This window comes from Pestalotiopsis fici (assembly GCF_000516985.1).
Source record: "Pestalotiopsis fici W106-1 unplaced genomic scaffold PFICI_Scf_6, whole genome shotgun sequence".
Lineage (NCBI taxonomy): Eukaryota > Fungi > Ascomycota > Sordariomycetes > Amphisphaeriales > Sporocadaceae > Pestalotiopsis > Pestalotiopsis fici.
Window position 1 is genome coordinate 3,629,500 of NW_006917096.1, and position 12,969 is coordinate 3,642,468.

A 12,969-nucleotide genomic window follows, 5' to 3' on the forward strand; every position below is an offset into this window, starting at 1 on the left:
TTCAAGCAACACGACAGCATGGTGATCCAATGAGCAAAATGTGGACACCTACCATGGAGAACCGCTTTCCGCTTTTGAGCATCTGTCATTACCTGTTATTCGCGACATTGCAATCAATCATGCTGACGTCCTAGTATTACCTCGTCAAGTCCGAGATGATCTCTACTAGACAATAGCGGCAGATGCATTACATCCATCAACCGAACACTACTTGTGAGAAGAAACCATTGATTGCTGGACTATGATCTATTTATAATGCATCCCCCCAAAACCGATACGCCTTGATCTCATTGCTATAAATGAATTCCTCAGCCGGAATCAAGGCAGATCGAACCAACGCAGAGAGAACAAGCTTGGGCACAACTTATTGTCACCTCATTCTGGAGCTGAGGGCACAACTTCCCGTGCCTCTGGTATCATATGGTATCATAACTAAAACCATCATTCGCAATGCTGGTGGACCGCTGGAAATTCTTTGTCCATGCATTCTCCTTTCCCTTCAAAAAATCAAAGTTTTTTCCTTGTACCAGAAAGACCAATCTCAACCTCCATTGCACTGTACGCCAACCACAGGATGCTCTGTGCCCTCAGTATTCCTCACATGTTTGTGGCTGCTTGCCGATAAGAGAAACTGAGAGCAGTTTCAAAAAAAGTCATTATATATGACCTTGTCCCATTTGGGCAATGCTGCTCGTCAAATGAGGTCATGACTATCGCAGCCAAAATAGATCTGCCAGTCATGCTGCAGAACATGCCTGACCGAAGCTCGGCCAGAAATCTCTCTCATGAAAATGGCATGATTCCGCGATATGAATCTGCATCCGTCTCGTGGCCGAAAGTATAGTCGGTCAGGCCATTCAGCCTGGCGGCACGAGAACATCGTAGGCCGTTGACCAAATATCGGATGCCATTCAATAATCAACACTAGACGCCAAGAGGTGGTGATGCTGAGAGATTTCTATAAAGCCCATAGTCATCGTTGGAATGCTATTCCCGTCGACCCTCCAACGAGTCGCTCTGGAGTGACGCTGTACTGGGTCGGCCATTAGACTGACCAGGTCCTCCAGACGCATTGACAGCGGCTGTACTAGGTCCCTGGGTGTAAGATACCTGGTGTTGGAAGGCCGACGGAGGAATCTGTAAAGCTGGCGTTTCTTGAGTGGGTGTCGTCGATTCAACTTGGGGCGTAGACGACGCAAAAGTATCGAGTGCAACGGCTGGGTTCGTGTTGTCTCTGAGCAAGAGGCGCTCGAGATCTTCTCGAGAAGCAGGGTTTGCTGCGGTGCCCTGCAATCCTAGCCAACTAGTGTTTTGCGGACCTGGATGTTGGGGCGTTGCTGGTGCAGGTGGCGGTGGTGGAGGCACCCCAAGATTGTGATTCTGAGTGGCGACAGGGTCAGGTCCGACGGCGAAATCACTACCTTCGCCCATGTCATCGTCCTCGACACCGTCGTTATCCTCAAAGGTATCTGGATCTTGGATTGCCAGGGTTCTGCTGGGCGCCGCACCTGGATGGAACTGTGCAAATTCTTCCCTTGAGTTTAGATAATCTTTCAAGCCAGTAACGCCTCTGCCAGAGAAGACACAGAAAACCTGTCGCTGGTGTTCGGTGAAATCAGGAGGGGCATCCCTGCAAAAGGCATCTAGATCGTCACGTAAGAATGCCGTGACGCCGGTCAAGCTGAGATGAGTAAGTTTTGGGCAGGCATTTAGAAGTCGAATAATGCTCTGGATAATCCCACATGTTAGCATGAAGAAAATGTGGATGGCCACATGTCAATTACTTACAGGCAATGTCAGGTTCACGCAGTAGCTCAGATGAACTCTCTCCAAGCTGCTGCTGTGGCTGTAGTCGGTCACAACGTTACCACTAGCATCTCGACGAGATCGGGCTCGCTGATTGGCCTTGGCAAGAGCATACATGCTCTCATCTGTGATGTTACTGCATCGCACCAGACCAATGCGCTTGAGCTTGGGCAATGTTGCAAGTCTGGTGACAGACTCATCTGTGAGATGCTGGCAACAGCCCAGGTCAATGTAGCGAATCCTGTTGCAGCAATGGACAAGCCTCTTCACAGCGTCGTCCGTGATGTGGCGACAGTGTCCAAGATGCACATAGTGGAGGTTCTTTCCCAGCCGCGAAATAGCATAGACAGCTGCATCGGTGATGTTGCCGCACTTGGCAAGAACCAGGTTACGGAGGCGAGGGGCTACGTCGATGATCTTTTCGACCGCACGATCCGTAAGACGAGTGCAACAAGTGAGGTCGAGGATGCGGAGATGCTCATAGATCTTGTTGGAGGAGAGTGACAGGAACGCAGAATCGTCAATCAACTCGCAGTTGGCAAGACGAAGTTCGCGGAGAGACTGTCCTTGAGCAAGCAGAGCAGTGACTGGCTCATTACCGATTCTGCGGCAGGAATGAAGGTCAATCTCGAGAATGTTTGGGCAATTGATAGCAAAGGCCATGACAGCGTCGTCGTTGAGTTGATCACAATCGTTGAGTTTGAGCTGTGAACAGTAGTCAGTATGAAAGAGTGTGATTGGAGCTCACTAGATCCTGCGCAGGGCCGACTCACTCTCTTGATGTACTTGCAGCTCTCAGCCAGCCTCATCAGACTCTCGTTGGAGATGCGCTTGCAGTTGGTCATGTTGAGCCCTTGCAATCTGGGGCAGTTGTCAGCAATGGCGAAGACCGAAGCTTCTGTGATTTTGTCATCTTGAGAAATATCAAGCGCCAACAGATGTGGGCTGTTCTGCACCAGGGCCTTGAGTCCAATATCTGTAAGCTCTCTGCAGTTGGTCAAGGTAAGACGTTCGACGCGGGTGCAGACAGCGAGGGGGATGACACTTCCATCGTTGACTTCCGACGACAGAGTGGCAAGATTCAAGCGCTTGATGAATTCGGGATATGCAAAGGTCGGCTGCTGAAGTTGCAATGTCTGACATATCTGCGTATGTTTCTCCCATGAAGTGCAAGTTGGGCGGTGCCACAACATCTCTACCACGTTTCGTGCCCATCGTCTTGATACCAGCATACATCTGAACATATCAGCGGGTGAGCTGAGTCGGGAAAATATGCTGATGAGGATTTCGCTGGGAAGGGTAGCCGCTGGGGGCAGACATTCTTGGTCGTTAACCTGCATGTCTTGAAGATTGGGCATGACGCCCAACGAAGATTCCGAGTCATTGTTGATCGCATAAAAATCGGACTCGTCATTATCGCGGGGAAGCGGGGAGTTTGTCGATGACGAAGACCGAGAGTCGCGCGCTTCGACGTCCATCATGTTGTTATTGTTAGAGTCTACTGGCGTTTGTTGACTCGGGGGCTGATCTGGTGATGGTTGTTGTTGTTGTTGTTGTTGTTGTTGTGGCACCGAGTCCATGGCTTCGTTTGTAGCAGTCGTGACCTGTCCAGCCTGGGATCGGCCTGCTATCAAGTCAAGGGCAGCAGCAGGAGGGCGCATTTTTCAGCCGTCGGTCCTGGATTAGATGGCTGGGCAGTAATGACTATCCGCTGGTTTGTGACGTTGATGTCGCTTCCTCCAAACCGGAATATGGGGTCGGGGGCTTGTCCGTGAGCCCGCAGGGCCCGGGCTCGCTTCGTCCTGCTGGTGGCTTTTCAGGATGGAAACTGTGTCGCTCGACTAGAGGTATTCGGCTGAATTAAGCGCAGAAGCAAGGGGCGCGTCCTGATGATATCGCTTAGACCAGACGACACCTTTGTGTTGTTTTGTTGTGAGGCTGATGTGTGTGAGATGCACTGTGACTGACTGACTGACGGTGGTTGAAGCCGGGCTTTTGGAACCAGGAAACTAAGGTCAGGTAGGAAAGGCACCACCAACCCGCTGAGCGTTGCTGCCACTGGACTGGGACGCGTGGGGCTGGCTGGACGACTGGGACTTTTTTGCGTTAAGTGAATATCGGAGAAGACGGAAGCCCCGCTACGGCCCTGCCATTTAGTGCTAGGGCCCCCTGAAACAGGCGTCTGATCTGTACCTTCGTTAGGTACTTATTATTGCACCAAGCCGGCAACGGCGGGAGCGAGTTGAATGCTATTTGGATGAAATTTCGAAGCACTGGTGTGATGACGATGGTGCATAACGACTGCGAGTATCATGGTCCCCGAAAGAGTGGGATGTCAAGATTCTGCAATGGGTTTGGACCCTCGACTTTAAGCAGCTGCAGGTAGGTATGTAGTAGACAGTGAGTAGGTAAATGTTTACTAGGAACTACTCTGTACTAGTTTGCTGTGTCGTTGGTGACTTTCCACGTTTCTTTCTACTGTATCTGCAAATTTACACTTTTTCGGAAAGATCCATCTTAGCCTCAACGTAGCAACAGAGCACGGTTCAGGCTTAAAAAGTAGTACTCTTATTCTCACAGAGCCTCCGACGTCAGTGCCAACTGTGTGGTCCACTCTGGACACGCTCGTGACCATGTTTGGCTATAGACGTTCTCTAGTAAGGTATGAGGTTTGATGAATCAGGTCTCGGGAAAGTAGAGGGAGACAGCTTCGGCCAGTTCAGAGTAACAACGCCAGTTTCGTGTACGTCTTCCTTTCGACGGGCACATTCAGCGCCAATACTGAGCTGGCAATCATTGTGCCGGCCGGTGTTATCGCTCCCGCGTGCTCCATGGGTGTGCTAGTAATTATTGTGCCGGCTGACAAACTCTAAAATTCTTTTAATAAAGCATCGGGTCGGGGCTTGGCGAGGTTTTGATATTGTGCCCAGAAGGTTGGCTCTGTCTTCCCCAAAGACTCGCCCAGAAAAAAGAAATACCACACTTCGCCAGCCAAACAAGCTCTTCTCATAACCATAATTTAGACAATATTACCTAGAGAATAAACAGCTCGTGACGTTTGTTGCTGTGTTCCCTGCTCGCCGTTGGATGATCAGCAGTCCCCTTCTGGAATCCTTTTGGCTTGTTCCCGCATCTGTCCTGAAAACTAGGCGAATAGTATTGGCAGAATTCCAGCTATCTACCATACAAGAGTAGTAAGCCATAATCCATGATTAAATAGAGATGCATGATGTAGACATTTGGACGTTCCCCGCGCGAATCGGCCTGTTTGCTTCACTGTCCCGAGTCCAAGTCCATTTATAGACACAAATACGATGCAGAGATGATTCAATTAAACTAGTCGCTTGGAGCAAATGGGAATTGTGATAAGAAGTTTTGCGCAATTGCGAAAAAGTTCGTCCCCATTCATAGGACAAGATCATTCATTTGTCATTGTTCGGAGCACATATGACAGCTCTTTAAGTGCATATCACGCTCGGATACGAGATAAGACTCAACTTGGGGAGACCATTCAATTAATTGCCCATCTACCATTGCAGTCTGTATATTACAGCAAGCATTGACAAGAAGATGGATAAGCAATGTGAGTGGGACCAATGTGGTGTGGTGCTGCCCAACGGCGGCGACAGTGACAGTTATTAACCTTACATACTACCTAATGTAGGTTGCACGTTGTCACTGATGCAAAAAATTGCGCTCCAGCTCGGGACTGTTGTGCCCCGACTTCTCCGTCCTTTCGAACTCTCAGACGTAAAAATGCACCCTTGAGTTACCTAGACAACCGACTGGACATGTCTCTTGGGTGGCTCACCTCTGTCCCAAGGTCGCATTCTTGCAGAAAAGACAATCTCTACATCCTGCAGAAAGCTCAATGTGATGAGGCCCGGCGCTTAAGAGAGCGTCAGCCAGTCAACTGGAGCAGATCACCTTGAACAGTGACAACCAGAATAGATAACCCCCCTGCACCTGATCTCGTTCATGATTGATTAATTCGCACTTCTCGTGGCGAATTACAGGGCTGGCCGGGCGTGGATCTTGTACAGAGTACACTAGCCCACGATTGTCTCCGACTCCCCGGACCCCAGCTTGGCACTGGCTCCCATGCCCAGGTTAATTTTGACTCCACTGATGAGCCTACTAAACTTGAAGGTTAAAAAGAAATGCAGATTCGGCACAAGTTCGATCGATGATATTCTGTCGGGCCGTTGCGGCCAGTCAAGCAGATCACAGCTTGGCTTGCTGTGGTGCTTCCAATTATCAAGCATCGGCCGATTAATGACGATGGTGAGCTGCTTTAGCGTGGGTTGAGCTATTGCCATTACTGTCAATTCAACCTTCAAAAAGTTCGACTGCTGCAATTTGTTCTGGGGTGGCTCATCCTCATTCGAATCTTTCATGTTGTTTACGTAGCACCCTGTGTTCTAATCCGTTCTTTGATTCTGCGCAGCTGGACTTGGTACGTCATTGCCATCTATCATGATGAGATCTGCACGCACACGCGTCCATCTGGATGCCGTCCTCCGCCCACTGCAACAGACCACACGATCGAGACTGTCGCGGCTGCCGCAATGCCCAAGTGCCTCCGCGCAGGCTCGAACTTTCATGGGTCGCTCGCGCCCCTCGCATCGAGCATATGAAAGCTTAAACCTCGATCGCATGCGCACCGATTCCTACTCGTACCATATCAAGAGGCAAAGATTTCTTGCTGCCGGATCAATTGCTGGAATCGTCGCCTTCATCTACACGGCATACCTACTCAAGAAGGAAATTGACAAGCCGACAAAATTCGACTCTGGCCTACCAAAGAATGCCGACCCCTTCTTGACCGAGGCCGGGAGTAAGCGGAAGACTGTGGTGCACGATCAGGAGGGCAGGGAGATGGTCCCCACTGGTAACACGACCATTCAGTGGTTTCCAAGGACATTGGAACTCAAAGCTGGGGCCGTCGACGGGCAAGAAGTACACAATGGCGTCGAGTATACTCTCGTGGGCTTGGGTACAAGGACAGTCACATTCTTGGGCTTTGAGGTCTACGTCGTGGGCTACTACATTGCAACACCCGATATCGCAGCCATACAGGCAAGACTCATAAAGGACATCAATCCAATTGCAACGACTCTTGTGCCGAGCGAGCGTGACGAATTGCGGAGACGGCTCCTGGACCCGGTCGAGGGTGAGAAGCTCTGGCTTGATATTCTCAAGGACGTCAAGCCCAGAAGCGCCATGAGAATCATCCCCGTGCGGAACACAGACTTCCCTCATCTACGCGACGGTTTTGTCAGGGCGATCACAGCACGATCGCAGGCGCACAAGCAGGAGTACAACGATGAGGCATTTGGTGCCTCCATGACTGAATTCCGGACACTTTTCAACAGAGGTAAGCTGCCGGCAAAGGGAGAGTTGATCATGGTTCGCGATGAGGCGGGTGCCTTGACAATCATGTACGATGATGGCAAGCAGCAAAAACAAAAGACTGAAAACGAGAATGTTCTCGGTACTATTGGTCGCGTGGCGGATGAGAGGGTTAGCCGGGCGCTGTGGCTCAACTATCTTGCTGGAAAGGCTGTAGCAAGTGAGCCGGCAAGAAAGAACATTGTCGAGGGCATCATGGAATTTGTTGAACGCCCAATAGGCACCGTCGCTGCTCAAGTCCTATGACGAAAAGAAACCCTGGCTGGAACCCCTCGCTTCCGGTGAGGCACAGTTCAAGGCGAATTGCTTTACAGCCTTCTCGGAATGTACAAACCCACTTTTGATAGCGCACGTGGAGGAAAATGTACATTATGAAAGATACCAAAATCGCCCATCATCCATGCGCGGGAACGCTGAAGGCAAACTCCCAAGTTGTGGTGTGACCATTATCCAAGGCACCCAGGAAATGGTAACAGTTGCGTAACCTTGATGAATCATTTCGTCACGAACGTTTATTCTCGATAGGATGCAGGTTTTTCTCTCAGTCCTACAGAGATTCGCAGGTTTGTGACAGCATGAAAGTACTGCGCATCATGCATCCAGGGCCCGGTCACATAGTGACGATCGCTAATGGACTGACCACCCATGGCACAGCTGGTGGCCTGCTGACGCCAAGCATCATGATATCATCCTACTACGCACGCAGAGTTGTATGTATGCATGGGGAGCATTCCAGTGACCCCTCATGCAAACTGATATCCAGGCCCTTTCTGGTTTCATCAACACTGAAGGAAGCTCAATTCAGCATTCCAGGCACTTGGCACCAATTGAGATATTATACATGTTTCAGTTATATGGAGCTGGGTAAGGTAAGTTTCTTTCCGGCCTCCAGCTCTTGTCGAATTATTCTTGGCTAGCCTCGCTTATACTCCTAGCCGGCCGTGTCGAGGTGATTGGTGTCGATCAACGGTCTCACAGAAGCGACAACTACCTAGTTCGCATCACTGCGATGCGAGATCATACAGCGGATAGTGGTTCGTCCGGTCGAAGCAATCAACCCGCTCGGGCGGATGCCGTGATCGTATATGCTCCCATCCATCCAACCGGTCTAGGACTCGGAGGATCCCCGCTGCTCGAATCGCTGATTGGGCCTTTTATGCACCTCACCTCACCGCCATCGGTTTTCTATTCAATCCCCCCAGGAATCGGCAAGCCTTTCTTCTCCGAATGGGAGACACCACCCATGCGGCAGATGCACAATTAGTCTATGCCAAGGTTGCCCGGCATCGCTCTAGATGCAGACAAGCACAGAAGCTTATCCGGGCCCCTTGTTCTGCGGGGCTCGCTCAACTTTTGACTCTCATGGACACAGATCTAAGTTGCATACTCTGCACCATGCAACGTCGGTCCGTCCGGGCAGCGCAGCTCTAGATCTCACCTGCTCCATGGTTTCTGGATTTCCATTTGACTCTGCATCGCCCGACTCGTGCATGCTGCCACACAACCATATACAATATGAGTTCTAAGCCAGAACAGGCAGGCCGCCATACTGTCGAGCGTCATTATAGTTGTGTGTGCCTCGAACGTACAGGTGGATTGCTGCAGCCCTCTGTTCTTGATGCTGCAAAATTACGCACATTAGACAGAACTCTGTCCAGGGTGAGTGCAATATACCTAGGACTTACATGACTTGTTGCAGAAGATGGGAGTCTTGGCGGCACGCACAGTATTGCCTCCGACTCCCGACTTGATATAGAAGGCGAGATGCATGAGAGAAGATTACATTTCAGCTCCACTCCACTGTCATCGGTGCTTCTGCCTTGGTGAAGTGAGGCGTTTTGAGGAAAGATAAGGAGTAGCTTCTTTTCTTTCTGTCCCATTTTTTATCCATACTCCAGCTGTGCTCTTGACCAAGTGAGCAAATTGCTTCACGAGTGAATCGCCACTGTAAAGATATCCATCAACCAAGATGAGGTTTTCTAGCAGGTCGGCAGCATTAGCTTGCTGCCCTCTGCTGATACAGGCAGCTCTTGGCAATGTATTACCTCGGTATATCGAGGACCTCATCAAGAAACAATTACCTGCCGAGCCAACTGGGGTTACAACCCTGAAGTCACCAAAGGGAATGACCATTCGCTTCAAGGAACCTGGTAAAGAGGGTATTTGCGAGACGACACCAGGAGTCAACTCATACTCTGGATATGTCGATCTAGATTCCAACACACATATGTTCTTCTACTTTTTTGAAGCAAGGTGTGTTTCCTTACGCGCATCGCTCTACCCGTTGGCTATATGAATCCAGTGCTGATATCATGATGCTTAGACACAACGCCAACGAGGCTCCAATCACATTATGGCTCAATGGTGGCCCTGGATCAGATTCCATGATCGGTCTCTTCGAAGGTGCCAATTGTACCTCACAATTTTGATGTTTAGACAACTAACTTGTGCTTAGAGCTTGGTCCTTGCAACGTGACCCACGATTTCATTACCAAAGTCAATCCGTATTCTTGGAGTGAGGAGAGTAATCTGTTATTTTTATCTCAGCCTCTTGGCGTAGGTTTCTCTTACGCGGATGAGGTCGAGGGCATCTTTGATCCAAACACTGGATTTCCAACACCCAACGTAAATCCTGACGGACGTTATGCAAACACAGACCCGTTCAGATACAGCACCACAGAGCTTGCCGCTATGGGAACATGGGAAGTTCTTCAGGCATTCATTTCGGCCCTGCCTGTTCTGGATTCGAAAGTGACATCACGGTCGTTCAACCTCTGGACCGAGAGCTACGGCGGACACTACGGACCTGGATTCTTTCATTACTTTAAAGAGCAGAATGAATTGATCCAAGCCGGCGAGGCCGAGGGCTGTGAGCTGCAACTTCACACACTCGGGATTATCAATGGTCTCATTTCCACCAAGATTCAAATGCCATACTATCCCGAGTTTGCCTATAAGAATACGTACGGAATTCAGGCCATCAACGAGTCGACGTATGAATTTGCCATGACCGCCTTCAATTTCCCTGAAACCGGTTGCTCTGCCCAGCTCGATTATTGTGCCCAGGCCAACCGCAGCGACTGGCAGGGCCAGAAAACGTGTTCCCAAGCCGTATCCATCTGCCGCAACCTCGTCGAAGGCCCATACGAGGTCATTGCTCCCAACAGCGCCTATGATATTCGTCAAAACAGACTTACCTCTCAAGTTCCACCAAAGTATTGGTCCGACTGGCTCAATACTGCCACTGCGCAAAACGCCCTTGGAGTTGATCTCAACTACACGGGCACAAGCTGGGAAGTTTATCAAGGTTTCGACTATACTGGTGACTGGGCGTATCCGACTCTATTGGAGGATCTTCAGGATTTGTTGAACCAAGAAGTCCGCGTCGCATTGATATATGGCGATGCTGTAAGTCATTCCTTTGATGACACCATCACATTCCACATAGAACAAGAGAGGCGCTAACAAACAAACCCAGGATTATATCTGCAACTGGTTCGGCGGCGAGGCCGTCTCGCTCCAGGTCAACTATACGCACTCGGCGCAGTTCCGCGCGGCAGGGTACGCGCCCTTTGTGGTGGACGGCGTCGAGTACGGTGAGTCCCGGCAATACGGTAACTTTAGCTTTACGCGCGTCTACAATGCCGGCCACGAGGTGCCCTACTACCAGCCGCGCGCCTCGCTTGAGCTCTTCCGCCGTGTACTGGCCGACCTGGCTGTCTCTGACGGCAGTGTCCGCGTCACTCCCACGTACGAGAGCGACGGTACCGCCACGGCTACCCATGCTGAGCTATTTACCGGCTGGTTTACCGGCCGGCCGGAGAATAATGATAAGTGATGCTGAAATGATGCACATGTGAGAGTTTGTGAAGATATAGATCTGTGGCACATTCGTTAGAATTTTGTTTTGAGAATATATACTCTGGCACCTTTGGTTAAACAGTGATTCTTTGGTGAATAATGAATCTCAGCAACAACTAACCCCTGGCGACGTCTCTGCTCTCACTTGTTTTGCTGTAAATCTGCATTGCCTGAAGCACATTGGGATGTCTCGAGTATTTACATTTCAGTGTCTCAAGGCTTGCAGCGGGCAGATATGCTGATTGTGTATCCAGCCCAGCCTGACTGAAACGCTTTTCGATTTGGGCTACGAGTAGTACTTTGTTTGAAGCCCTGTTGATAGGTAAGCTTACTTTCAAGCATATTCCAAAACAGTTTGGGTGCACGCATCGGCTCTACTCTTGGGGCTCAGTGTCAGCTGAGACATCTAAATGGGGACACGATGCTACCGAGAGAGTGGAGGTCCAGCCTTCTATTCGCTGAATACTACCCCAATATGCATGCCAGAAGTGAATGCAGGAAGCCGGCCAGTAACACTCGAGTGTCGGAACGGATCTCCCCAGCACGCATGATGCTTTTTGTATCTGTCCACTCAGAATTTGACCTGCGAATGCCAAGTTATAGAATTTGGTGATTCCCTAGTCGATCTCGAGGCTACATGCAATTGATATCTATGGCCGCCAATGATGCAGTATCGAATGCCAGAAAATTTGCGGGTACACAGCATCTTCGATCATGGCTCAAAGAGACCCGAGACGGAACGTACTTAGAGGCAGCCTTATACCACGCCCTGGCCCCGAGAGGATGCTATGATTTCCGCCCAGTTCTTCTCATCATACCAGTACACCACTTCATCAAGACAATGTTTTTGTCCAAACTTTTTGCGAGGCGAGAAATTCGGAGGGAAACTACAATCCCGACTAGATGTTATGCCTTATGCAGTAAGCAGTACTTTCATTAATCCAAAATTTACTTCATTGATTGGTCTAATTTATAATAGATGATGCGCAGACTGAAGCTCAAAGCGTCGGCAAAACCACAAAATTGTGCGAAGAGGGTAGTGCGTTCCGGACAGCCTACGATCAATGTGTCGCTTGTTTGGTCACCAGCACTGATGATGACAATGCCACAAGCTACATATCGACAAGTTTCCAGCAATATTTCGACTTCTGCAATTTCACCGACACCTCTGGCGTGACCACCGTGGTGCAACGTATTACCGCCGTCGCCAATATAACGGTTGCAGGACAAGCAGTGCCTTTCACAACTATCACGGCAGACGTTACGATTAGTCTGACTGGAACCGCCTCTGTTACCACCAGTGACGCCGGTGAGGGTGCGGTCCCGCTGACGGCAACGAACTCGACTGTTTCAGCTTCTCCTACGATCACCACCGATAGCAACTTGATCCCGTCTGCCGAGCCCACTACGAGCGCTGAACACGATTCCAGTAGCAAAGCTTGGATGGCCGGCCCAATCGTTGGTTCAGTATCAGGTATCGCTATAATTGCCTTAATTATTTTCCTGTTGTATCGTCGACGCACTGCCAAGAGGACACCACATTCGGACGACTTTGCAGATAAACCACAGCTGCACTCTGATTGTGTACCGCGGCCGCTACCTGAAGAACTCGACGCGGGCATGAGACACGAGTTACCCGGCGATGAACCGAGAGATCAGAACGCGCTCATAAACGAACTTCCGGCGAAGGAATCAACTACACAGGGGAGAACATTTGGCAAGATTGAACTGCCATCATATGAACCTAGGCAGCTACCTAGCTAGGTACAACACGTCAAAATTTAGACGAAACGTTATAGCAATGACTATGCTGACTGCAACACATCGTATATATGAGATGAATGAAGCCCGGAATATCCCGTGGTATCTGCGTACCATGGATTGATTTTG

The 12,969-nt window shown here is 50.0% G+C and overlaps 4 protein-coding genes across 4 annotated transcripts; 3 read left to right on the forward strand and 1 right to left on the reverse strand.

Annotated features, from left to right (window-relative positions):
- Positions 1-987: 987 nt before the first annotated feature.
- Positions 988-3,467, reverse strand: PFICI_09554 (uncharacterized protein; the record flags this gene model as incomplete). The annotated part of the gene is made up of 3 exons (XM_007838135.1): positions 988-1,728; positions 1,789-2,511; positions 2,580-3,467. The coding sequence occupies 3 exons, from the start codon at positions 3,465-3,467 to the stop codon at positions 988-990; spliced, it is 2,352 nt and encodes a 783-aa protein (XP_007836326.1).
- A 2,818-nt stretch (positions 3,468-6,285) lies between these two features.
- On the forward strand, positions 6,286-7,464 carry PFICI_09555 (uncharacterized protein; the record flags this gene model as incomplete). The annotated part of the gene is made up of 1 exon (XM_007838136.1): positions 6,286-7,464. The coding sequence occupies one exon, from the start codon at positions 6,286-6,288 to the stop codon at positions 7,462-7,464; it is 1,179 nt and encodes a 392-aa protein (XP_007836327.1).
- A 1,723-nt stretch (positions 7,465-9,187) lies between these two features.
- On the forward strand, positions 9,188-11,056 carry PFICI_09556 (uncharacterized protein; the record flags this gene model as incomplete). Its single annotated transcript, XM_007838137.1, has 4 exons — positions 9,188-9,471; positions 9,542-9,621; positions 9,674-10,626; positions 10,697-11,056. 4 exons carry the CDS (start codon positions 9,188-9,190, stop codon positions 11,054-11,056), a joined length of 1,677 nt encoding a protein of 558 aa, XP_007836328.1.
- Positions 11,057-11,867: 811 nt separating this feature from the next.
- Positions 11,868-12,843, forward strand: PFICI_09557 (uncharacterized protein; the record flags this gene model as incomplete). The annotated part of the gene is made up of 2 exons (XM_007838138.1): positions 11,868-11,999; positions 12,070-12,843. 2 exons carry the CDS (start codon positions 11,868-11,870, stop codon positions 12,841-12,843), a joined length of 906 nt encoding a protein of 301 aa, XP_007836329.1.
- Between the last annotated feature and the right edge of the window lie 126 nt (positions 12,844-12,969).